The following is a 24,518-nucleotide window of genomic DNA, read 5'->3' on the forward strand; positions in this document are numbered from 1 at the left end:
GACACAATCATGAAGTGGAACGACATTTATTGGATATTTCAAACTTTTTTAACAAATCAAAAACTGAAAAATTGGGCGTGCAAAATTATTCAGCCCCCTTAAGTTAATACTTTGTAGCGCCACCTTTTGCTGCGATTACATACCTTACAGCTGTAAGTCACTTGGGGTATGTCTCTATCAGTTTTGCACATCGAGAGACTGACATTTTTTCCCATTCCTCCTTGCAAAACATCTCGAGCTCAGTGAGGTTGGATGGAGAGCATTTGTGAACAGCAGTTTTCAGTTCTTTCCACAGATTCTCGATTGGATTCAGGTCTGGACTTTGACTTGGCCATTCTAACACCTGGATATGTTTATTTTTGAACCATTCCATTGTAGATTTTGCTTTATGTTTTGGATCATTGTCTTGTTGGAAGACAAATCTCCGTCCCAGTCTCAGGTCTTTTGCAGACTCCATCAGGTTTTCTTCCAGAATGGTCCTGTATTTGGCTCCATCCATCTTCCCATCAATTTTAACCATCTTCCCTGTCCCTGCTGAAGAAAAGCAGGCCCAAACCATGATGCTGCCACCACCATGTGTGTCTCCCAGGTGGCTTGTGGCAAACTTTAAACGACACTTTTTATGGATATCTTTAAGAAATGGCTTTCTTCTTGCCACTCTTCCATAAAGGCCAGATTTGTGCAATATACGACTGATTGTTGTCCTATGGACAGAGTCTCCCACCTCAGCTGTAGATCTCTGCAGTTCATCCAGAGTGATCATGGATCTCTGATCAGTCTTCTCCTTGTATGAGCTGAAAGTTTAGAGGGACGGCCAGGTCTTGGTAGATTTGCAGTGGTCTGATACTCCTTCCATTTCAATATTATCGCTTGCACAGTGCTCCTTGGGATGTTTAAAGCTTGGGAAATCTTTTTGTATTCAAATCTGGCTTTAAACTTCTTCACAACAGTATCTCGGACCTGCCTGGTGTGTTCCTTGTTCTTCATGATGCTCTCTACGCTTTTAACGGACCTCTGAGACTATCACTGTGCAGGTGCATTTATACGGAGACTTGATTACACACAGGTGGATTGTATTTATCATCATTAGTCATTTAGGTCAACATTGGATCATTCAGAGATCCTCACTGAACTTCTGGAGAGAGTTTGCTGCACTAAAAGTAAAGGGGCTGAATAATTTTGCACGCCCAATTTTTCAGTTTTTGATTTGTTAAAAAAGTTTGATATATCCAATAAATGTCGTTCCACTTCATGATTGTGTCCCACTTGTTGTTGATTCTTCACAAAAAAATACAGTTTTATTTCTTTATGTTTGAAGCCTGAAATGTGGCAAAAGGTCGCAAAGTTCAAGGGGGCCGAATACTTTCGCAAGGCACTGTACGTTAATAATCTTATAACATCATCACATCATTGTTTTCGCAAGACATCGTTGTGGTATGCAGAATCAAGTGAAGAATCTTGTAATGTGTGACCCCGTCTGTGCCAGATCGTTTAGTGTGAGCAACACTACATTGACAAGACAAAAAAACGACAGGCAAGACAGTGAGAGGCACAGCGATGTTAGGATTTTGAAAGTTGTGTAGTGTACACTCGGCATAAGATGTTGTTGTGTTTCAGAGAGACTCATCCAAGAGATCAGACAGAAGACCAGGAACATGGAAGGTAAACATCTCTATCTCTACTGAAGTTCAACAATCTCCATCCTAGTTCTACTATAGTTCTACTGTCTCTACTCTAGTTCTACTATCTCTACTGTAGTTCTACTCTATCTGCTCTAGTTCTACTGTCTCTACTGTAGTTCTACTCTATCTGCTCTAGTTCTACTGTCTCTACTGTAGTTCTACTATCTCCATTGTTGTTCTATCTCTACTATAGTTCTACTGTATCTACTGTAGACATACTGTGTGCTATAGTTATACTATCTCTACTCTAGTTCTACTGTCTCTACTCTAAGTCTACTATCTCTACTGTAATTCTACTGTCTCTACTCTAGTTCTACTGCCTCTACTCTAGGTCTACTATCTCTACTGTAGTTATACTGTTTATACTCTAGGTCTACTATCTCTACTGTAGTTCTACTGTCTCTACTGTAGTTCTACTGCCTCTACTCTAGGTCTACTATCTTTACTCTAGTTCTACTGTCTCTACTCTAGGTCTACCAACTCTACTCTAGGTCTACTATCTCTACTCTAGTTCTACTGTCTCTACTCTAGGTCTACTATCTCTACTGTAGTTATACTGTCTCTACTGTAGTTCTACTGCCTCTACTCTAGGTCTACTATCTCTACTCTAGTTCTACTGTCTCTACTCTAGGTCTACCAACTCTACTCTAGGTCTACTATCTCTACTCTAGTTCTACTGTCTCTACTCTAGGTCTACCAACTCTACTCTAGTTCTACTGTCTCAACTCTAGGTCTACCAACTCTACTCTAGTTCTACTATCTCTACTGTAGTTCTATTATTGCCACTTCTTGCTAACATTTTATGACTTCTGTATGTGTGTGTGTGTGTGTGTGTGTGTGTGTGTGTGTGTAGATATCTGTATCTCCTGTGGTAGCCTCAACGTCTCTCTGGAACACCCTCTCTTCATCGGAGCCATGTGTCAGAGCTGCAAGGTAAACAGACCCGCCCTCTGTAAGAGTTTGTATTGTCCTAATAACTTTTCCTGGAGTTTAAGGTATGTGGGTGTGTGTAGAACTGTTCCTGGAGTTTAAAGGTGTGTGGGTGTGTGTAGAACTATTCCTGGAGTTTAAGGTATGTGGGTGTGTGTAGAACTATTCCTGGAGTTTAAGGTATGTGGGTGTGTGTAGAACTGTTCCTGGTGTTTAAAGGTGTGTGGGTGTGTGTAGAACTGTTTCTTGGAGTTTAAAGGTGTGTGGGTGTGTGTAGAACTGTTTCTTGGAGTGTGCGTACCAATACGATGATGATGGATACCAGTCGTACTGCACTATCTGCTGTGGAGGACGGGAGGTCTTGATGTGTGGAAACAACAACTGCTGCAGGTCAGCGCATACACACACACATACTTGACTATTTCTACTATATCTACTCTAGTTCAACTATATTCTAGTTCTACTATCGCTACTGTAGTTCTACTGTCTCTATTGTAATTATCTGTTCTCTAGTTCTAGTGTCTACTGTAGTTATACTATATTTAGTGTAGTTCTACTATATTTAGTGTAGTTCTACTATATTTAGTGTAGTTATACTATCTCTACTGTAGTTCTACTATATTTACTGCAGTTATACTATATTTAGTGTAGTTCTACTATCTCTACTGTAGTTCTACTATCTCTACTGTAGTTCTACTATCTCTACTGTAGTTATACTATCTCTACTCTAGTTCTACTGTCTCTACCGTAATTATCTGTTCTCTAGTTCTAGTGTCTACTGTAGTTATACTATATTTACTGTACTATTATCTCCACTGTAGTTCTACTATATTTACTGTAGTTCTACTATCTCTACTGTAGTTATACTATATTTTCTGTATTTCTACTATCTCTACTGTAGTTCTACTGTCTCTACCGTAATTATCTGTTCTCTAGTTCTAGTGTCTACTGTAGTTATACTATATTTACTGTAGTTCTATCTCCACTGTAGTTCTACTATCTCTACTGTAGTTATACTATCTCTACTCTAGTTCTACTATATTTACTGTAGTTATACTATATGTAGTGTAGTTCTACTATATTTAGTGTAGTTCTACTATCTCCACTGTAGTTCTACTATATTTACTGTAGTTCTACTATCTCTACTGTAGTTCTACTATCTCTACTGTAGTTCTACTATATTTACTGTAGTTATACTATATGTAGTGTAGTTCTACTATATTTAGTGTAGTTCTACTATCTCCACTGTAGTTATACTGTCTCTACCGTAATTATCTGTTTTCTAGTTCTAGTGTCTACTGTAGTTATACTATATTTACTGTTGTTATACTATATTTACTGTAGTTCTACTATCTCCACTGTAGTTATACTATCTCTATTGTAGTTATACTATATTTACTGTAGTTCTACTATCTCTACTGTAGTTATACTATATTTACTGTAGTTATATCTCTACTGTTGTTATACTATCTCTACTCTAGTTCTACTATATTTACTGTAGTTATACTATATGTAGTGTAGTTCTACTATCTCCACTGTAGTTCTGTCTCTACTCTAGTTCTACTATCTCCACTGTAGTTATACTATATTTACTGTAGTTCTACTATCTCTACTGTAGTTATACTATATTTACTGTAGTACTACTATCTCTACTGTAGTTCTGTCTCTACCGTAATTATCTGTTCTCTAGTTCTAGTGTACTGTAGTTATAATATATTTACTGTAGTTCTATCTCTACTGTAGTTATACTATATGTAGTGTATTTCTACTATATTTAGTGTAGTTATACTCTCTCTAGGGGGTTTACTATTCTTAGGTAGTGGAATGAATTTTGCTTCCCTCCAAGTCTAAGGGCACACTTTCTAGTATGCTTAGATTGAAGATGTGGCAAATCAGAGTGGCAATATCGTCCTCTATTTTCCTCAGTAATTTCGCATCCAAGTTGTCAGATCCAGGTGGCTTGTCATTGTTGATAGACAACAATAATTATTTCCCCTCTTCCACATTCACTTTTCATAAATCAAAAGCTCCAATGCTTTTGACACTATCATTCATCTTTGTTTCATAGAATAGTTTCTTCTTTTTATTCAGTTCAGTCACATGACTTCTCAGTTTGCAGTACATTTGCCAATCGGTTGTGCAGCCATACAATTTGTGACCGACCGGCTCGATTCGGTCTTATGTAGCAACATTTGAAATTGTGTTTTTTACATTGGATAAAAGTAGAGACTCATAGCTAGAAAATTGTATATTATACACTACAATTGAGGAACAATGGGAAAATAATTATGCTTTGAAAGATGTTGAACTTGTAACCTCACTTTTGAGAAATTGGCCCTTGAAATGTTTTCGTACACCTACTGGAGAACTCTTCTTTGTCTACACCTGTTACCTCTTGGAGGGAGCGCAACACCCTGCTACACTCAACTCCCCATGGAGTGAAAGATGTATGTGATTGTAGGTGCAGGTAAGGATGACAGAGGCAGAGAATATGACCGTTTACAGGGAATTTATTTCTTTAATACGGTAATGTGGGGAAAAGGGTTGGATGGAACCAAAGCAAAGAAAGTACATTTTAAAGAGCCCCCTCTCCTACCTTAACCTGCCTACCCACTACTTACCTATTCTTAACGCCACCTGTTGCGCTAATCAAAATACAGGGGGTGATCCGCCCAGGTCTTACCTAGTGTGCATAGACAGCGTACATACTAATGGTATATGCATGCCCCAGGCCTCTTGCCTAAACACAGGTGCCTTCGCCTTCCCCCCTGGGAACAATACCAGAATAATTACTAACGTAAAGTGAACAATATCAATAATCACAAACACAGTCCTTTTTGCATACACATAACTCAGCAGGACAGGGCTACAAAATAATTGACAAAAACTGTCTCTGAGCAACGACCAACACAGGACATCAAAGAAGCTCTCTCTGAGCAACAAAGGAACACTAGCTTTTATCCAGCTGCAGAAGGAGTTTGTAATTGCCGACAGCTGTATCCCCTGACGAGAGGGCGAGATCAGACCACTAATCCGCAATTGGGCTGACCAATCAGCTACTTGGGGGAATCCAGGAAGCCATTTCCTGAAATATATACACATACAGTACATACAAACCCACAACAACACAGAAACTGGGGAACGTAACACGCCCACCCCAAAACATGGAAACTTCCAGTTTGCAATTACAAAACCCAACACGTTCGCCGAACCCTTCACATAGTGAATCTGTATATTGTATCCTTGTACAATCAGAGCCCACCACATAAGGTGGCGGTTCTGATTGTACATCTGCTTTAGAAACACTAAACTATTATGATCCGTGAAGACCAGTACAGGCAAGGCACTGGAGCCCACATATACCTCTATAAACTGTAAAGCTGGCAATACAGTGTCTCTTGTTCAATTGTGGAGTATCTTGACTGACACGAGTTGAACTTACGGGAGAAGAAACTGACAAGAGAACTGCACCCACCCCCACTACTAGCGTCTACCTACAACTTAAAAGATTTGTCAAAGTTGGGGGCGGAAAGCACTGGGGCACTACAAAGTAGCACTGTGGCGGACTCAAAAGCATAGTTACATTCCTGGGACCACTTAAATGGTACTTTGGGACTAAGCAGAAATGTAAGGGGAGCTACTACCGTAGAGAAATTCTTACAGAATGTACGATAGTACCCTACCATCCCCAGGAAACTGCGCAATTGGAGGCGAGTCGTGGGAGCAGGAAAAGCAACAATTGCTTCCACTTTGCAGAAACTGGGTGCACTTGATCTCGTCCCACCTGCTTCTCTAAGTAATTCACAGTAGCCTTCCCAAACTCACACTTGGCCAAATGGAGGGTTAAGGAATCATTCTCCAACTGCTGAAACACACTTTAAGGTGGCGAGATGATCAGACCAAGTAGACAAATAAATCACCACATCGTCAAGGTAAGCAGTACAATTTGGCACATCCGCAAACACAATGTTAACTAGCCGCTGAAAAGTAGCAGGTGCATTGCACATTCCAAAGGGCATCACAGTGTGTTGTACGAAATTAGCAGTTGTACCGAAAGCAGAGAGGTCAGAGGCACCTGCCAATAACCTTTTAGCAAATCTAACTTACTAACATAAGCAGCAGAGCCAATCCTATCAATGCTGTCATCTAAGTAGGGGAAAATAATCAGGCGAAAGCATAAGAAGCTATTATCTGATGATCGCACAACAGTAAACAAAGATAGAATAGCATATTTCAACCCTGCAGGCACCACACAAAACACAGAAATAAAATATAAAACATGCCTTAACTTTGACGAGCTTCTTTTGTTGGCATTCCAATATGTCCCATAAACATCACAAATTGTCCTTTTGTTCGATTAATTCCGTCGATATATATCCAAAATATCAATTTACTTGGCGCGTTTGATCCAGAAAAAAACAGCTTCCAATTTGCACAACGTCACTACAAAATATCTCAAAAGTTACCTGTAAACTTTGCCAAAACATTTCAAACTACTTTTGTAATACAACTTTAGGTATTTTTAAACGTTAATAATCCATCAAATTGAAGACGGGTCTATCTGTTTTCAATACAGGAGGATAACAAACTAACACTACTTTTTTAGTCTTGCGCAACTCTCAAACAGTACACATGACGTTACCTTGTTCCAAGATGGCCATACTTCTTCATTTCACAAAGGAATAACCTCAACCTATTTCCAAAGACTGGTGACATCCAGTGGAAGTGGTAGGAACTGCAAACAAGTGCCTTAGAAATCTAGTTCCCCAATAAAAACATTTTTTTATTCTGAATGGTTAGTCCTCGAGGTTTTGCCTGCTACATAAGTTCTGTTATACTCACAGACATGATTCAAACAGTTTTAGAAACTTCAGAGTGTTTTCTATCCAAATATACTAATAATATGCATATCTTATATTCTTGGCATGAGTAGCAGGAAGTTGAAATTGGGCACGCTATTTATCCAAAAGTGAAAATGCTGTCCCCTATCCCAAAGAGGTTGTGGAATGATGGATGGCGCTAAATACAGGGAAATTCTTGAGGGACACCAGTTTCAGTATTCCAGAGATTTGAGACTGGGACGGAGGTTCACCTTCCAGCAGGACAATGATCCTAAGCATACTGCTAAAGTAACACTCAAGTGGTTTAAGGGGAAACATTTAAATGTATTGAAATGGCCTAGTCAAAGCCCAGATCTCAATCTAATTGAGAATCTGTGGTATGACTTAAAGATTGCTGTACACCAGCGGAACCCATCCAACTTGAAGGAGCTGGAGCAGTTTTGCCTTGAAGAATGGGCAAAAATCCCAGTGGCCAGATGTGCCAAGCTTATAGAGACATGCCCCAAGAGACTTGCACCTAATATTTGCTGCAAAAGGTGGCTCTACAAAGTATTGACTTTTAGGGGGCGAGTAGTTATGCACGCTCATGGTTTCTGTTTTTTTGTCTTATTTCTTGCTTGATTCACAATAAAATATATTTTGTATCTTCAAAGTGGTATGCATGTTGTGTAAATCAAATGATACAAACCCCCCAAACATCCATTTTAATTCCAGGTTCTAAGGCAACAAAATAGGAAAAATGCCAAGGGGGTGAATACTTTCGCAAGCCGCAGTAGGTTCTTTCCCCAGTCAGTATCGTCGTCCCCAGTTGTGCAGAAGAGGCTCTTTGCAGTGTGCAACGTGTCGAACATGTCCGGAGGACTAGTGGAGGATACTCTACAACCAGTCAACCCAGGAAGCCAGCACAATGGTCCATTCAGGAACTTGCTCAGGTCAGCGATGCACATTTGTCCCTCCCGAATAAATATGACGGTTCCCCATCTAAATTCTGTGGCTTCCTACTTCAGTGCTCCATCTACTTTACACACCAGATGGGAGCCCCACCTCCGAGAGGTCCAAGGTTATAATGGGTGTGTTTGTAAACTCAATCTGGAGTGCGCTCTGATCGTTCGTAAACTCAGAGCATTGTTTGATTGTCCGTTCATAAATTCTGAGAAGTTCACTCTTGGAGCGTTCAGAGCGAATACGCTGATTCGGTGTGCGAGTTCATTAGAACGTGCGTTGAAGATGTCGTTCCCATAGCAACGATTAAAACATTCCCTAACCAGAAACCGTGGATTGATGGCAGCATTCGCGTGAAACTGAAAGCGCGAACCACTGCTTTTAATCAGGGCAAGGTGTCTGGTAACATGACTGAATACAAACAGTGCAGCTATTCCCTCCGCAAGGCTATCAAACAAGCTAAGCGTCAGTACAGAGACAAAGTAGAATCTCAATTCAACGGCTCAGACACAAGAGGCATGTGGCAGGGTCTACAGTCAATCACGGACTACAGGAAGAAATCCAGCCCAGTCACGGACCAGGATGTCCTGCTCCCAGGCAGACTAAATAACTTTTTTGCCCGCTTTGAGGACAATACAGTGCCACTGACACGGCCTGCAACGAAAACATGCGGTCTCTCCTTCACTGCCCAGACGGCATCCCCAGCCGCGCCCTCAGAGCATGCGCAGACCAGCTGGCCGGTGTGTTTACGGACATATTCAATCAATCCCTATACCAGTCTGCTGTTCCCACATGCTTCAAGAGGGCCACCATTGTTCCTGTTCCCAAGAAAGCTAAGGTAACTGAGCTAAACGACTACCGCCCCGTAGCACTCACTTCCGTCATCATGAAGTGCTTTGAGAGACTAGTCAAGGACCATATCACCTCCACCCTACCTGACACCCTAGACCCACTCAAATTTGCTTACCGCCCAAATAGGTCCACAGACGATGCAATCTCAACCACACTGCACACTGCCCTAACCCATCTGGACAAGAGGAATACCTATGTGAGAATGCTGTTCATTGACTACAGCTCAGCATTCAACACCATAGTACCCTCCAAGCTCGTCATCAAGCTCGAGACCCTGGGTCTCGACCCCGCCCTGTGCAACTGGGTACTGGACTTCCTGATGGGCCGCCCCCAGGTGGTGAGGGTAGGCAACAACATCTCCTCCCCGCTGATCCTCAACACTGGGGCCCCACAAGGGTGCGTTCTGAGCTCTCTCCTGTACTCCCTGTTCACCCACGACTGCGTGGCCACGCACGCCTCCAACTCAATCATCAAGTTTGCGGACGACACAACAGTGGTAGGCTTGATTACCAACAACGACGAGACGGCCTACAGGGAGGAGGTGAGGGCCCTCGGAGTGTGGTGTCAGGAAAAATAACCTCACACTCAACGTCAACAAAACTAAGGAGATGATTGTGGACTTCAGGAAACAGCAGAGGGAACACCCCCCTATCCACATCGATGGAACAGTAGTGGAGAGGGTAGCAAGTTTTAAGTTCCTCGGCATACACATCACAGACAAACTGAATTGGTCCACTCACACAGACAGCATTGTGAAGAAGGCGCAGCAGCGCCTCTTCAACCTCAGGAGGCTGAAGAAATTCGGCTTGTCACCAAAAGCACTCACAAACTTCTACAGATGCACAATCGAGAGCATCCTGGCGGGCTGTATCACCGCCTGGTACGGCAACTGCTCCGCCCTCAACCGTAAGGCTCTCCAGAGGGTAGTGAGGTCTGCACAACGCATCACCGGGGGCAAACTACCTGCCCTCCAGGACACCTACACCACCCGATGTCACAGGAAGGCCATAAAGATCATCAAGGACATCAACCACCCGAGCCACTGCCTGTTCACCCCGCTATCATCCAGAAGGCGAGCTCAGTACAGGTGCATCAAAGCTGGGACCGAGAGACTGAAAAACAGCTTCTATCTCAAGGCCATCAGACTGTTAAACAGCCACCACTAACATTGAGTGGCTGCTGCCAACACACTGACACTGACTCAACTCCAGCCACTTTAATAATGGGAATTGATGGGAAATGATGTAAATATATCACTAGCCACTTTAAACAATGCTACCTTATATAATGTTACTTACCCTACATTATTCATCTCATATGCATACGTATATACTGTACTCTATATCATCGACTGTATCCTTATGTAATACATGTATCACTAGCCACTTTAACTATGCCACTTTGTTTACATACTCATCTCATATGTATATACTGTACTCGATACCATCTACTGTATCTTGACTATGCTGCTCTGTACCATCACTCATTCATATATCCTTATGTACATATTCTTTATCCCCTCACACTGTGTACAAGACAGTAGTTTTGGAATTGTTAGTTAGATTACTTGTTGGTTATTACTGCATTGTCGGAACTAGAAGCACAAGCATTTCGCAACACTTGCATTAACATCTGCTAACCATGTGTATGTGACAAATAAAATTTGATTTGATTTGATTTGATTTGATTTGAGCGCACACTGGACGCCCTGACCTCACAACAGCAGTCAAGCACCAAGCTAACTGGCTAACATTGGCTAGCTTGCTAGCTACTTCCACACAAAAATGAGGGAACAGCTCACTGACCATTTTACTCACCCTAGCAGAGCTGGTTAGGCTGTTTTTGGTGACTGCAACAGTGCTGCTAGCAACAATTTAAGTGCGCTTTTTTTTACCAACTTTTTAAATTATGCTTTTTTTTGTTGCCAACCGGCCATATTCAAGGGGTGTTGAGCGTTTGTAAATTTGTCAGTTATTCTGTGCTCTGGCACCCTCAGACGAGTGTTCTGAAATTGGAGTAGTGACATCATGAACAGTCTATGGAAATGGTTACTTGCATAGTGGAGTATTTTTTTAGACACGTAGCTAGCTAAACAATGAACCATAATCCCAACTCATAATTTTACTACCCTGCATGAATCTGCAGGTAGCTAACCAAACAGGTTCAATTCAATGTTAGCTAGCTAGTTAACATTAGGCTATAACTAGCAATGCAAATGGCTCTGAGATATGAATAATATACACTGATCATACACACAGCTAGCGAGCCTGCCAGTTTACGTTAACTAACTAGCTAACGGTACGCTTTCTGACAAAATTAGAAACGTGTAACTTTGGAAATGTAGCTAGCTAGACTATCTTATCTTGGGGCGGCAGGGTAGACTAGTGGTTAGAGCGTTGGACTAGTAACCGGAAGGTTGCAAGTTCAAACCTGTCGTTCTGCCCCTGAACAGGCAGTTAACCCACTGTTCCTAGGCCGTCATTGAAAATAAGATTTGTTCTTAACTGACTTGCTTAGTTAAATAAAGATAAAATAAAGTTACCCTTATACATGAATGGATGCTTCTCCCTCTCTGTCATGGTTGCCTGGGATTTAAGATGTAAGATGGAGACAGGTGTTTCATACAAATAAAATTTGATTTAACAGCCTCTTTTCGACTCCGTCTGCATATTTGCAATCAAACGCCAGAATTTTCTCCATTTCCTTAGCTATCATTCTCTAATTCCACTGATTTCAAAACTCGGTCTTCCAGAAAGTGGAGAGCAACACCTTTTCAGTTCTACTACGTCTTTCAAACAGCTGCGTTAGAAAGGATTACCTACACATACTGAGCAGCTCATATTAGAGACAGAAGGCTACATGGCAGACCAATCAGAACTCATCTATCTCATTATCTCAGCCAATCATGGCTAGCGGGAAGGTTCCTGACTTTTTCTGTGGCTAAACCAACTAGGCTTGTAGTTTAACAATTTTATTCGTATTTACAGATGGCGTACAAGTTTGTTATTAAGGCACATGAAAGTTCACATTTTCCAGAATGCATTTCCGCCAAAAAAAGCATTTAGATTATTTAAAAAAAAGTTTACATATTGATTGATAAATAAATAAATAAAAGTTTACGTTCAAATGTCTTTCCTGTGAAGTAGTGCACTACATGCACCTAGGTTACTGAAATTAGTCACATTTTTTTTATTTAACAGTTTTTACATTTTCATAGTGATTATTAGTAACTGGAATAACAAATATTCTTTACATCATCAACATATGAATTACTATAAAATGTAATGTATGACCTCTTATACCCAATATTATAGGCCCAGCCTTTGGAACTTTGGTTTTCATAGATATGGCTACTATACTGTGAACACTACATCCTATGGATTTGGATACTGCCTTGAGGCGAAATATGTGCCGCTTTAGTAAAGATGTGATCAATACATGTTGATGATTTCATTCTTGTGCTGTTTGTAACTACACTGGTAGGTTAACTGATATCCTTAACCAGGGTTTAGGCACTGGTTACTGTTTGAAACTTTTTCTTGAGGGCTTGATGAATGCCAGTTAATATTTAGGTCATCCAGAAAATATACCTCTCTGTTGTAGATTCTAGTTCTGTTGTCTCTAGGACTATTTCCTATTCTTGCATTTTATGATGTCTGTGTGCATGTGTGTGTGTTTAGGTGTTTCTGTGTGGAGTGTGTGGATCTTTTGGTGGGTTTGGGTTCGGCGTCAGCTGCGATCAGAGAGGACCCCTGGAACTGCTACATGTGTGAAACACACAACACACACGGGTTACTACGACGACGCGACGACTGGCCGTCACGACTACAGGTGTTCTTCGCTAACAACCATGAACAGGAATTTGTAAGTCAAAGGTCACGTAGAGATGTTTACATGTTTTAATGTGTTGGTCTAAAGCAGGGGTATCAAACTGGTCCCCCGTTCCACATAACTGGTTCCCCGTTCCACATAACTGAACACATAACTGGTTCCCTGTTCCACATAACTGGTCCCCCGTTCCACATAACTGGTCCCCCGTTCCACATAACTGGTCCCCCTCGTTCCACATATGTGACCGATCAGCTCGATTCGGTCTTATTTAGCAACAGTTTTTGTTTTACATTGGATGAAAGTAGAGTCTCAGAGCTAGAAAAGGGTATATCATACACTACAGTTGAGGAACAATGGGAAATTAATTCTGCTTTGAACGTTGATAAACTTGTAACCTCATTTTTGAGAAAATTGCCTTTGAATGTTTTGGTGCCTACTGGAGAACTCTTCTTTGTCTACACCCATTCAGCATTGTTCACACCCTCTTAAGCTTTAGCCCCACCCAGCCCTTTAAGGGTTGATCCGAGCGTTCTGTCCTAACAACTGCAGTCAAGTACCCAAGCTAACTGGCTAACGTTTGATAGCTTGCTAGCTACTTCCAGACAGAAATGAGAGAACAGCTCACTCTGACCATTTTATTCGCCCTAGCAGAGCTGGTTAAGTTGTTTTTATGTTATCCAGAGTGTTGGTGAATACAACTGTGCTGCTGGCAACAAACGCTTTTTTGCCAACTTTTACTGACACCGGCCATATTCAACAGGTGTTGAGCGTTTGTAAATTCAACATTTATTCTGCGCTCTGACACACAGACGAGAGTGCTCTGAAATCAGAGTAGATAGCCAGTAGCTGTCGCAGTGACATCATTCATATTCTATTGAAATGGATACTTGCATAGTGGAGTCTTTTGTTATGACATGTAGCTAGCTAGCTACGGTTAAATCTAGACTTGGTTCCCTCTATCGTAATCACTCATCTTTCACCCCAGCTGCCAAACTAACCTTGATTCAGATGACCCTCCTACCCATGCTAGATTACGGAGACGTAATTTATAAATTGGCAGGTAGGGGTGCTCTCGAGCTGCTAGATGTGCTTTACCATTCGGCCATCAGATTTGCCACCAATGCTCCTTATTGGACACATCACTGCACTCTATGCGCTGTAAACTGGTCATCTCTGTATACCTGTTGCAAGCATCACTAGTTGATGCTTATTTATAAAACCCTCTTAGTCCTCACTCCCTCCTATCTGAGATACCTACTGCAGCCCTCATCCTCCACATACAGATGAAGTTGGAAGTTTACATACACTTAGGTTGGAGTCATTAAAAGTCATTTTTCAACCACTCCACAAATTTCTTGTTAACAAACTATAGTTTTGGCAAGTCGGTTAGGACATCTTCTTTGTATATGACACGAGACATTTTTCCAACAATTGTTTACAGACAGATTATTTCACTTATAATTCACTGTATCACAATTCCAGTGGGTCAGAAGTTTACATACACTAAGCTGACTGTGCCTTTAAACAGCTTTGAAAATTCCAGAAAATTATGTCATGGCTTTAGAAGCTTCTGATAGGCTAATTGACATCAATTGAGTCAAACAATAGCACGCAAGTATAAACACCATGGGACCACGCAGCCGTCATACTGCTTAGGAAGGAGACGTGTTCTGTCTCCTAGAGATGAGCGTACTTTGGTGCGAAAAGTGCAAATCAATCCCAGAACAATCGCAAAGGACCTTGTGAATATGCTGGAGGAAACAGGTACAAAAGTATCTATATCCACAGTAAAATGAGTCCTATATCGACATAACCTGAAAGGCCGCTCACCAAGGAAGAAGCCACTGCTCCAAAACCGCCATAAAAAAGCCAGACTATGGTTTGCAACTGCACATGTGGACAAAGATCATACTTTTTGGAGAAATATCCTCTTGTCTGATGAATTAAAAATAAACCTATTTGGTCATAATGACCATTTTTATGTTTGGAGGAAAAAGGGGGAGGCTTGCAAGCCAAAGAACACCATCCCAACCGTGAAGCACGTGGGTGGCAGCATCATGTTGTGGGGGTGTTTTGCTGCAGGAGGGACTGGTGCACTTCACAAAATAGATCACGAGGCAGTAAAATTATGTGGATATATTGAAGCAACATCTCAATACATCAGTCAGGAAGTAAAATCTTAGTCGCAAATGGGTCTTTCAAATGGACAATGACCCCAAGCATACTTCCAATGTTTTGGCAAAATGGCTTAAGGACAACAAAGGCAAGGTATTGGAGTGGCCTATAGCAAATTTGTGGGCAAAACTGAAAAAGTGTGTGCGAGCAAAGAGGCCTACAAACCTGACTCAGTTACACCAGCTCTGTCAGGAGGAATGGGCCACAATTCACCCAAATTATTATGGGAAGCTTGTGGAAGGCTACCCAAAATGTTTGATCCAAGTTAAATAATTTAAAGGCAATGTTATCAAATACTAATTGAGTTTATATAAACTTCTGACCAACTGGGAATGTGATGAAAGAAATAAAAGCTGAAATATTTCATTCTCTCTACTATTATTCTGACATTTCACATTCTTAAAATAAAGTGGTGATCCTAACTGACCTAAGACAGGGAATTTTTACTAGGATTAAATGTCAGGAATTGTCAAAAACTGAGTTTAAATGTATTTCGCGAAGGTGTATGTAAACTTCCGACTTCAACTGTATAACGCCTGTTCTTCCAGTCACATTTTGTCAAAGGTCCCCAAAGCATCACATCTCTGGGTCGCTCCTCTTTTCAGTTCGCTGCAGCTAGCGACTGGAACAAGCTGGAACAAACACTCGAACTGGACAGTTTTATATCAATCTCTTCATTCAAAGACTCAATCATGGATTGACAGTTGTGGCTGCTTTTTGTGATGTATTGTTGTCTCTACCTTCTTGCCCTTTTTGCTGTTGTCTGTGCCAAATAATGTTTGTACCATGTTTTGTGCTGCTACTATGTTGTGCTGCTGCCATATTGTGTTGCTAGCATGCTGTGTTATTGTCTTAGATCTCTCTTTATGTAGTGTTGTGTTGTGTTGTCTCAATGTGTGTGTTTTATTGTTTTATTTTCAATCCCAGCCATCGTCCACGCAGGAGGATTTTTGCCTGTTGGTAGGCCGTCATTGTAATAAGAATGTATTCTTAACTGGCTTGCCTAAATTGAATAAAGGTTAAATAAATAAAAAATATTTAAAAAGCGTGAATCTGCAGGTAGCCAACCAACCAGGTTCAATGTTAGACAGCTAACATTAGGCTATAACTAGCCAAGGAAATGGCTCTGAGGTACGAATAATATTACTACACAGATCATCCACGTAATGTTAGCTAGCTAGCCAATCAGCTAACGTTATCTAGCTAGCTAACAGTACACTTTATCTTTAAATGAAAATGACTTTCTGACAAAATTAGAAACGTGTCATATCTGAAAATGTAGCTATCTAAACTATTTTACCCGTATTCATGGGTGTACACTTCTCCCTCTCTGTCACGGTTGCCATGGTTGCCCTTAGTTTGAAGCAGGTGTTTTCTCCATTTCCTCACACTCTAAAAGTGGAGAGCAACACTTCTGCAGTTCTACTAAGCAATCAATTTTTTTTAAGCAGCGTTAGACAGGATGACCTATTTTCTGTTTGTACAGTTTGCTTGGCCCGTTGTGTCAAGTCACTCTGGTTCACACTGATCGTGTGCAATGCCATAAGAATAATCTTAAACTTTAGCCCCCCACCCAAACTCTGATCATGTTACTCACCCTAGGAGACCGGGTTGGCTGTTTTCATGTTATCCAGGGCGTTGGTGACTGTAACTGTGATCCCGGCAACAATTTATTAATTATTTATTTATTAATTTATTAACTTTTATTAATTAGCTTTTATGCCGACGTTTACTGACACCGGCCATATTCAACGGGTGTTGAGTGTTCGTAAATTCATCAGTTATTCTTCATTCTGGCACAGTCAGACAAGAGTGTTCTCAAACACTTGTTGCAGTGACATTCTATTGAAATGGATACTTGCATACTGGAGTCTTCTGTTAAGTTTTACTACACAATACATTTTTAAAAAGCTGCGTTAGACAGGATTACCTACACATGCTGACCAACTCAAATAGACAGAAGCATGCTATATGGCAGACCAATCCGAACTCATCTCTCGGCATGTCCAGCCCACTCATTATCTCAGCCAATCATTGCTAGTGGGAAGGTTGCTGACTTTTTCGGTGGCTAAATCAACTAGGTTCATAATTTAACAATTGTATTTACAGATGGCATTCAAGTCTGTTATTAAAACACACAAAAGTTCACATGTTCCAGAAGGCATTTCTGATAAAAAAACTTTACTTTCAAATGGCTCTCCTGTGAATTAGCGAGTAGTTTCATAAATATGGTTTCCAACAACTACCTGGCACACTTGCTGATTAGTTGCATAGTTGAGTAAGGTGTGCGTGGAACGGGGAACCAGTTATGTGGAACAGGGAACCAGTTATGTGTTCAGTTATGTGGAACGGGGAACCAGTTATGTGGAACGGGGAACCAGTTTGATACCCCTGCTTTAGACCAACACATTAAAACATGTAAACATCTCTAAATGTTTTATGGCTGAGGATCACAAGGATGACATTGAATCCTTCCCCCCTCTCAAACCTCTTCTAGGAGGCAGCCAGGTTGTACCCTCCTGTAGCAGCTGAGAGGAGACAGCCAATCAGAGTCCTCTCTCTGTTCGACGGTATCGCCACAGGTCAGAACACCAGTGTGTGTGTGTGTGTGTGTGTGTGTGTGTGTGGTATGTTTTTGTGTATTTAAAAAAAAATATATATTTTTTTTTATATATGAATATGTGTCTTTAATGTATCTGTGTGTGTGTGTGTGTGTAGGTCTGTTGGTGCTCAGGGACCTAGGTATTCAGGTGGACAGGTACGTGGCTTCAGAGGTGTGTGAGGATTCTATCACCGTGGGGATCGTACGTCACCATGGTTCCATCATGTATGTTGGAGACGTACGCAACGTCACGCGCAAACACGTGAGTCTTCTCTCTTCTCTCCTCTTCTGCTCTCCTCCTTTCCTTCCCTCCTCCTCTTCTCCTCTCCTATGCCACTTCTCTCCTCTTCTTCCAACTTCCTCTTCTCCTCCTCTTTCCTCCTCTTTTCCTCTCCTCCCCTCCTCCACCTCTTCCCTCCTCTTTCCTCCTCTGCTTCATCTGACCACTTTTTTATTGACAGAGTAACTGGTGCTTCCTGCTTTAATTTTTGCTTGTAAGCAGGAATCAGGGGGATATAATTATGGTCAGATTTTCCAAATGGAGGGTGAGAGAGCTTTGTATGCGTCTCTGTGTGTGGAGTAAAGGTTGTCTAGAGTTTTTTTTCCCCTCTGGTTGCACATTTAACATGCTGGTAGAAATCAGGTAAAACGGATTTAAGTTTCCCTGTATTAAAGACCCCGGCCACTAGGAGTGCCGCCTCTGGATGAGCGTTTTCCTCTTTGCTTATGGCGGAATACAGCTCATTTGGTGCGGTTTTAGTGCCAGCCTCTGACTGAGGTGGTATGTGAACAGCTGCGAAAAATACAGATGAAAACTCTCTAGGTAAATAGTGTGGTCTACAGCTTATCATGAGATACTCTACCTCAGGTGAGCAAAACCTTGAGACTTCCTTAGATATCGTGCACCAGCTGTTGTTTACAAATATACATAGACCGTCACCCCTTGTCTTACCAGAGGCTGCTGTTCTATCCTGCCGATACAGTGTAAAACCCGCCAGCTGTATGTTATTCTTGTCCGACTCATTAAAGATAAATTCTTCTTTCAGTCCAAGGTGAGTAATCTTGTGATTTCCAGAAACTATTTTTGGTCATAAGAGATGGTAGCAGCAACATTATGTACAAAATAAATTACAAATAATGCGGAAAAACAAACAAAAGAGCACGGTTGGTTAAGAGTCAATAAAACGGCAGCCATCCCCTCTGGCACCATCTTTACATTCTCACTATGGAAACAGGAGGTAGCTAGTGTCATGTCCAGGGGGTGTCCTGTACATCAAGCTGTCTCACTACAGAAACAGGACACAGACTAGTGTCCTGTGGTCTGGTTCAGACTAAGCTACTGACTTAACACCATACTTTCTGTCTGTAGATCCAGGACTGGGGTCCGTTTGACCTGGTGATTGGAGGAAGTCCCTGTAATGATCTGTCCATCGTCAACCCCGCCAGGAAGGGACTCTTCGGTGGGTGTGTCTCACATTACTTCAGTATCTTCCTGTGAAATGTCCCTCATAATAAAGTCTGTGTCCACCCCACAGAGGGTACTGGACGGCTGTTCTTTGAGTTTTACCGGCTGCTCCACGAGGCCCGTCCCAAACCAGACGACCACCGACCATTCTTCTGGCTCTTTGAGAACGTCGTTGCCATGGGGATCAGCGACAAGAGAGACATCTCACGATTCCTCGAGGTACACACACATGCACGCACACACATTAATGTTGATTGTGCATTTGCTCTAGAGCAGGGATGGGCAACTGGTGATATGGTGATATGCGGCCTTCAGATCAATCCCCCCCTCTCCCACCAAAGAATAACTCAGTCGGGGTCTGAACTTACTGTTGCATCAATCAATAGAATAAATGTGGTTGTGCATTAGCAGTTTTTCTCTTTTTATGTCAGTCACTGATAGTCACTCAATTAGCAAATCAATTAACAGAAGATGAATGAGCAAGTAGAGATACCTGGGTGCAAAGAAGCAAAATAAATAAATACAGTATGGGAAGAGGTAGTTGGATGGGCTATTTACAGATGGGCTATGTACAGGTGCAATGATCTGTGAGCTGCTCTGACAGCTGGTGCTTGAAGCTAGTGAGGGAAATATGAGTCTCCAGCTTCAGTGATTTTTGCAGTTCGTTCCAGTCATTGGCAGCAGAGAACTGGAAGAAAAGGAGGAATTGGCTTTGGGGGTGACCAGAGAGATATACCTGCTGGAGCGCGTGGGTGCTGCTATGGTGACCAGTGAACTGATATAAGGCAGGGCTTTACCTAGCAAAGACTTGTAGATGACCTGGAGCCAGTGGGTTTGGCGACGAGTATGAAGTAAGGGCCAGCCAACGAGAGTGTACAGGTCGCAGTGGTGGGTAGTATATGGGGCTTTGGTGACAAAACGGATGGCACTGTGATAGACTTTCATCCAATTTGTTGAGTAGAGTGTTGGAGGCTATTTTGTAAATGACATCCCCGAAGTCAAGGATCGGTAGGATGGTCAGTTTACGAGGGTATGTTTGGCAGTATGAGTGAAGGATTCTTTGTTGCAAAATAGGAAGCCGATTCTAGATTTAATTTTGGATTGGAGATGTAGTAGTGACTCTAGTGACTCCCCATCCCGCATGCGGGAGCGTAATCATCGCCTGGCACTAATTTAGTATAACGCAACGGACATAAATATCCCTAGAAAATATTCCTATTCATGAAAATCACAAATGAAATATATTGAGACACAGCTTAGCCTTTTGTTAATCACCCTGTCATCTCAGATGTTCAAAATATGCTTTACAGCCAAAGCTAGACATAGCATTTTGTCCAGCTAGCAGCAGGTAACTTGGTCACGGAAATCAGAAAAGCAATGAAATTATATAGTTTACCTTTGATGAGCTTTGGATGTTTTCACTCACGAGACTCCCAGTTAGATAGCAAATGTTCCTTTTTTCCAAAAATATTATTTTTGTAGGCGAAATAGCTCCGTTTGTTCTTCACGTTTGTCTGAGAAATCGCCCGGAAATTGCAGTCACGAAAACGGCTAAAAATATTCCAAATTAGCTCCATAATATCGACAGAAACATGGCAAACGTTGTTTATAATCAATCCTCAGGGTGTTTTTCAAATATCTATTCGATAATATATCCATCGGGACAATTCGTTTTTCAGTAGGACCGATTGGAGTAATGGCTACCTCTGTATTTTACGCGAGAATCTCTCTGGCAGCATCAGGTGACCACTTGCGCAATGTAGCCGCTTACGGGTATTCTTCAACATAAATGCGTAAAACTACGTCACAATGCTGTAGACACCTTCGGGAATACGGAAAAAGAGTAATCTGGTTGATAGCCCATTCACTGCTCAATAGGGACACATTGGAATGCAGCGCTTTCAAAACATGGGGCACTTCCGGATTGGATTGCAACATCAGTTCTGTTATACTCACAGACAATATTTTTACAGTTTTGGAAACATTAGAGTGTTTTCTATCCTAAGCTGTCAATTATATGCATATTCTAGCATCTTGTCCTGACAAAATATCCCGTTTACCACGGGAACGTTTTTTTCCCAAAAATGAAAATACTGCCCCCTAGTCACAACAGGTTAATGTGAGTCTGGAAGGAGAGTTTACAGTCTAACCAGACACCTAGGTATTTGTAGTTGTCCACATATTCTAAGTCAGAACCATCCAGAGTAGTGATGCTGGACGGGCGGGCAGGTGCGGGCAGCCATCGGTTGAAGAGCATGCATTTAGTTTTACTTGCATTTAAGAGCAGTTGGAGGCCACGGAAGGAGAGTTGTATGGCATTGAAGCACATCTGGAGGTTAGTTAACAAGGTGTCCAAAGAAGGGCCAGAAGTATACAGAATGGTGTCGTCTACGTAGAGGTGGATCTGAGAATCACCAGCAACAAGAGCGACATCATTGACGTCTGTGGGGCGTTGCTGCCCCCATTTGGCCATGAGAGGTATATAATGTATTCATTGTTGTCTGTGGAGTGTTGCTGAGGACATTACTGTCTAACTGTGTGTGTTTTCCAGTGTAACCCAGTGATGATCGATGCCAAAGAAGTGTCTGCTGCTCACCGCGCCAGATACTTTTGGGGAAACCTGCCGGGCATGGGGCGGTAAGACACACTGAATCAGAATAACCAGAATAATGATGAAAGAGCAGTGTAACAGTAATCATGTCTATGTCCAGTCCTCTCACAGCCATGGTGAATGATAGATTGGAACTACAAGACTGTCTGGAGCACGGACGCACAGCCAAGGTAACGCGTCTGTGTGTATGAACAGAAATAGGACTCCAGTGAATAATCTCGTATTGCTGCACGAACGTTTCCGGTACGAGCCCTTCTTTAGCATGCAAGGCAATTGCAATCAACGTCACAACAACTATACTACACAGGTGGCATGATTCTAAATTCCCTGTAAGTATCATCAAGAGATCCCAACAGAGAGAGCTGTGGAGGTGACAGTCTAATACAGACACACAATTGCATTACATTATGATGTAATTACCTAAATGTTTGGCCTATTTAGAACCTACTACAAAAAACCTACGGTCCTATTTCAAGGTCGATCATACACTACATGACCAAAAGTATGTGTACACTTGCTCGTCGAACATCTCATTCTAAAAACAAAGTCATTAATATGGAGTTAATATGGAGTTGGTCCCCCCTTTGCTGCTATAACAGCATCCACTCTTCTGGGAAGGCTTTCCACTAGATGTTGGGACATTGCTGCGGGGACTTGCTTCCATTCAGCCACAAGAGCATTAGTTAGGTAGGGCACTGATGTTGGCCGATTAGGCCTGGCTCACAGTCGGCGTTCCAATTCATCCCAAAGGTGTTCAATAGGGTTGAGGTCAGGTCTCTGTTCAGGCCAGTCAAGTTCTTCCACACCAATCACACCAATCTCAACAAATAGTTTCTGTATGGACCTCGCTTTGTGCACGGGGGCATTGTCATGCTGAAACAGGATAGGACGTTCCCCAAAATGTTGTATATCTCCTGTAGTGTTCCTGGAACTTTTATTATGCACGTAAGACCAAACGTCAAGACAAGGATATGTGAGCATAAGAGCTCCATTCACAACCATGATGAAAAATCACCTGTTACCAGGTATTTCAACAACCATGATGAAGAATCACCTGTTACCAGGTATTTCAACAACCATCATGAAAAATCACCCGTTACCAGGTATTTCAACAACCATGATGAAAAATCACCTGTTACCAGGTATTTCAACAACCATGATGAAAAATCACCTGTTACCAGGTATTTCAACAACCATGATGAAAAATCACCTGTTACCAGGTATTTCAACAACCATGATGAAAAATCACCTGTTACCAGGTATTTCAACAACCATGATGAAAAATCACCTGTTACCAGGTATTTCAACCGCCAAAATCATGATGGTAAATCACCTGTTGCCAGGCATCAAGAGCATCCTAACGGGTTTCATCAGTGCCTGGTGTGGCAACTGCTCGGCCTCTGACCACAAGGCTCTACAGAGGGTAGTGCATACGGCCCTGTACATCACCTGGGCTAAGCTTCCTGCCATCCAGGACCTATACCAGGCGGTGTCAGAGGAAGGCCCTAAAAATTGTCATGGACTCCAGCCACCCTAGTCATAGACTGTTCTCTCTGCTACCGCATGGCAAGCGGTACCGGAGCACCAAGTCTAGGTCCAAGAGGCTTCTAAACAGCTTCTAACCCCGGGCCGTAAGACCCCTGAACATCTAATCAAATGGCCACCCAGACTATTTGTATTACCCCCCCGCACCCTCTTCTGCACTGCTGCTACTCTGTTATTATCTATGGATAGTCACTTTAATAACTCTACCTACATGTACATATTACCTCAATTACCTCGACACTGGTGCCCCCGCATATTGACTCTGTACCGGTACCCCCTGTATATAGCCTCCACATTGACTCTGTACCAGTACCCCCTGTATATAGTCTCCACATTGACTCTGTACCAGTGCCCCCTGTATATAGTCTCCACATTAACTCTGTACCAGTACCCCCTGTATATAGTCTCCACATTGACTCTGTACCAGTACCCCCTGTATTTTGCCACTCTAAAATGTGTAGTTTTGTCACACAACACAATGCCACAGATGTCTCAAGTTTTGAGGGAAGGTGCAACTGGCTTGCTGACTGCAGGAATGTCCACCGGAGCGGTTGCCAGATAATTTAATGTTCATTTCTCTATCATAAACCGCCTCCAACATCGTTTGAGAGAATTTGGTAGTACGTCCAACCAGCCTCACAACCGCAGAACATGTGTTTTGCGTTGTGTGGGTGAGCGGTTTGCTGATTGATGTCAACGTTGTGAACAGGGTGCCCTATGGTGGCGGTGGTGTTATGGCATGAACAGTCATGGACGGACAACGAACACAATTGCATTTTATCGATGGCAATTGAATGCACAGAAATACAGTGACGAGATCCTGAGACCCATTGTGAGGCCCATTTAGTTTTTAAATGTATGTGACCAACAGATGCATATCTGTATTCCCAGTCATGTGAAATCCATAGATTAGGGCCTAATGATTTTATTTCAATTGACTGATTTCCTCATATCAACTGTAATTCAGAAAAAATGTATTGACATGTTGTGTTAATATTTTTGTTCAGTAGATCTTTATTTGATTGCCATGTTTCCCCCACAG

General features: G+C 42.0%; 1 protein-coding gene across 9 annotated transcripts in view; it reads left to right on the forward strand.

The window, feature by feature from the left end:
• The window catches only part of LOC110531067 (DNA (cytosine-5)-methyltransferase 3A), a 90,842-nt gene that overhangs the window by 53,954 nt on the left and 12,370 nt on the right, over positions 1 to 24,518 (forward strand). For all 9 annotated transcript variants that reach the window (XM_036984551.2, XM_090242406.1, XM_090242407.1 and 6 more), the window contains 10 exons: positions 1,618 to 1,662; positions 2,536 to 2,615; positions 2,890 to 3,002; positions 12,928 to 13,111; positions 17,751 to 17,835; positions 17,972 to 18,117; positions 19,225 to 19,315; positions 19,391 to 19,539; positions 21,872 to 21,957; positions 22,032 to 22,101. In XM_036984551.2, coding sequence (XP_036840446.1) covers positions 1,618 to 1,662; positions 2,536 to 2,615; positions 2,890 to 3,002; positions 12,928 to 13,111; positions 17,751 to 17,835; positions 17,972 to 18,117; positions 19,225 to 19,315; positions 19,391 to 19,539; positions 21,872 to 21,957; positions 22,032 to 22,101 — 1,049 coding nt within the window. The remainder of the gene's footprint in view (positions 1 to 1,617; positions 1,663 to 2,535; positions 2,616 to 2,889; positions 3,003 to 12,927; positions 13,112 to 17,750; positions 17,836 to 17,971; positions 18,118 to 19,224; positions 19,316 to 19,390; positions 19,540 to 21,871; positions 21,958 to 22,031; positions 22,102 to 24,518) is intronic.

This window comes from Oncorhynchus mykiss, chromosome 8 (genome assembly GCF_057628025.1).
Source record: "Oncorhynchus mykiss isolate SJ-2025 chromosome 8, ASM5762802v1, whole genome shotgun sequence".
Classification (NCBI taxonomy): domain Eukaryota; kingdom Metazoa; phylum Chordata; class Actinopteri; order Salmoniformes; family Salmonidae; genus Oncorhynchus; species Oncorhynchus mykiss.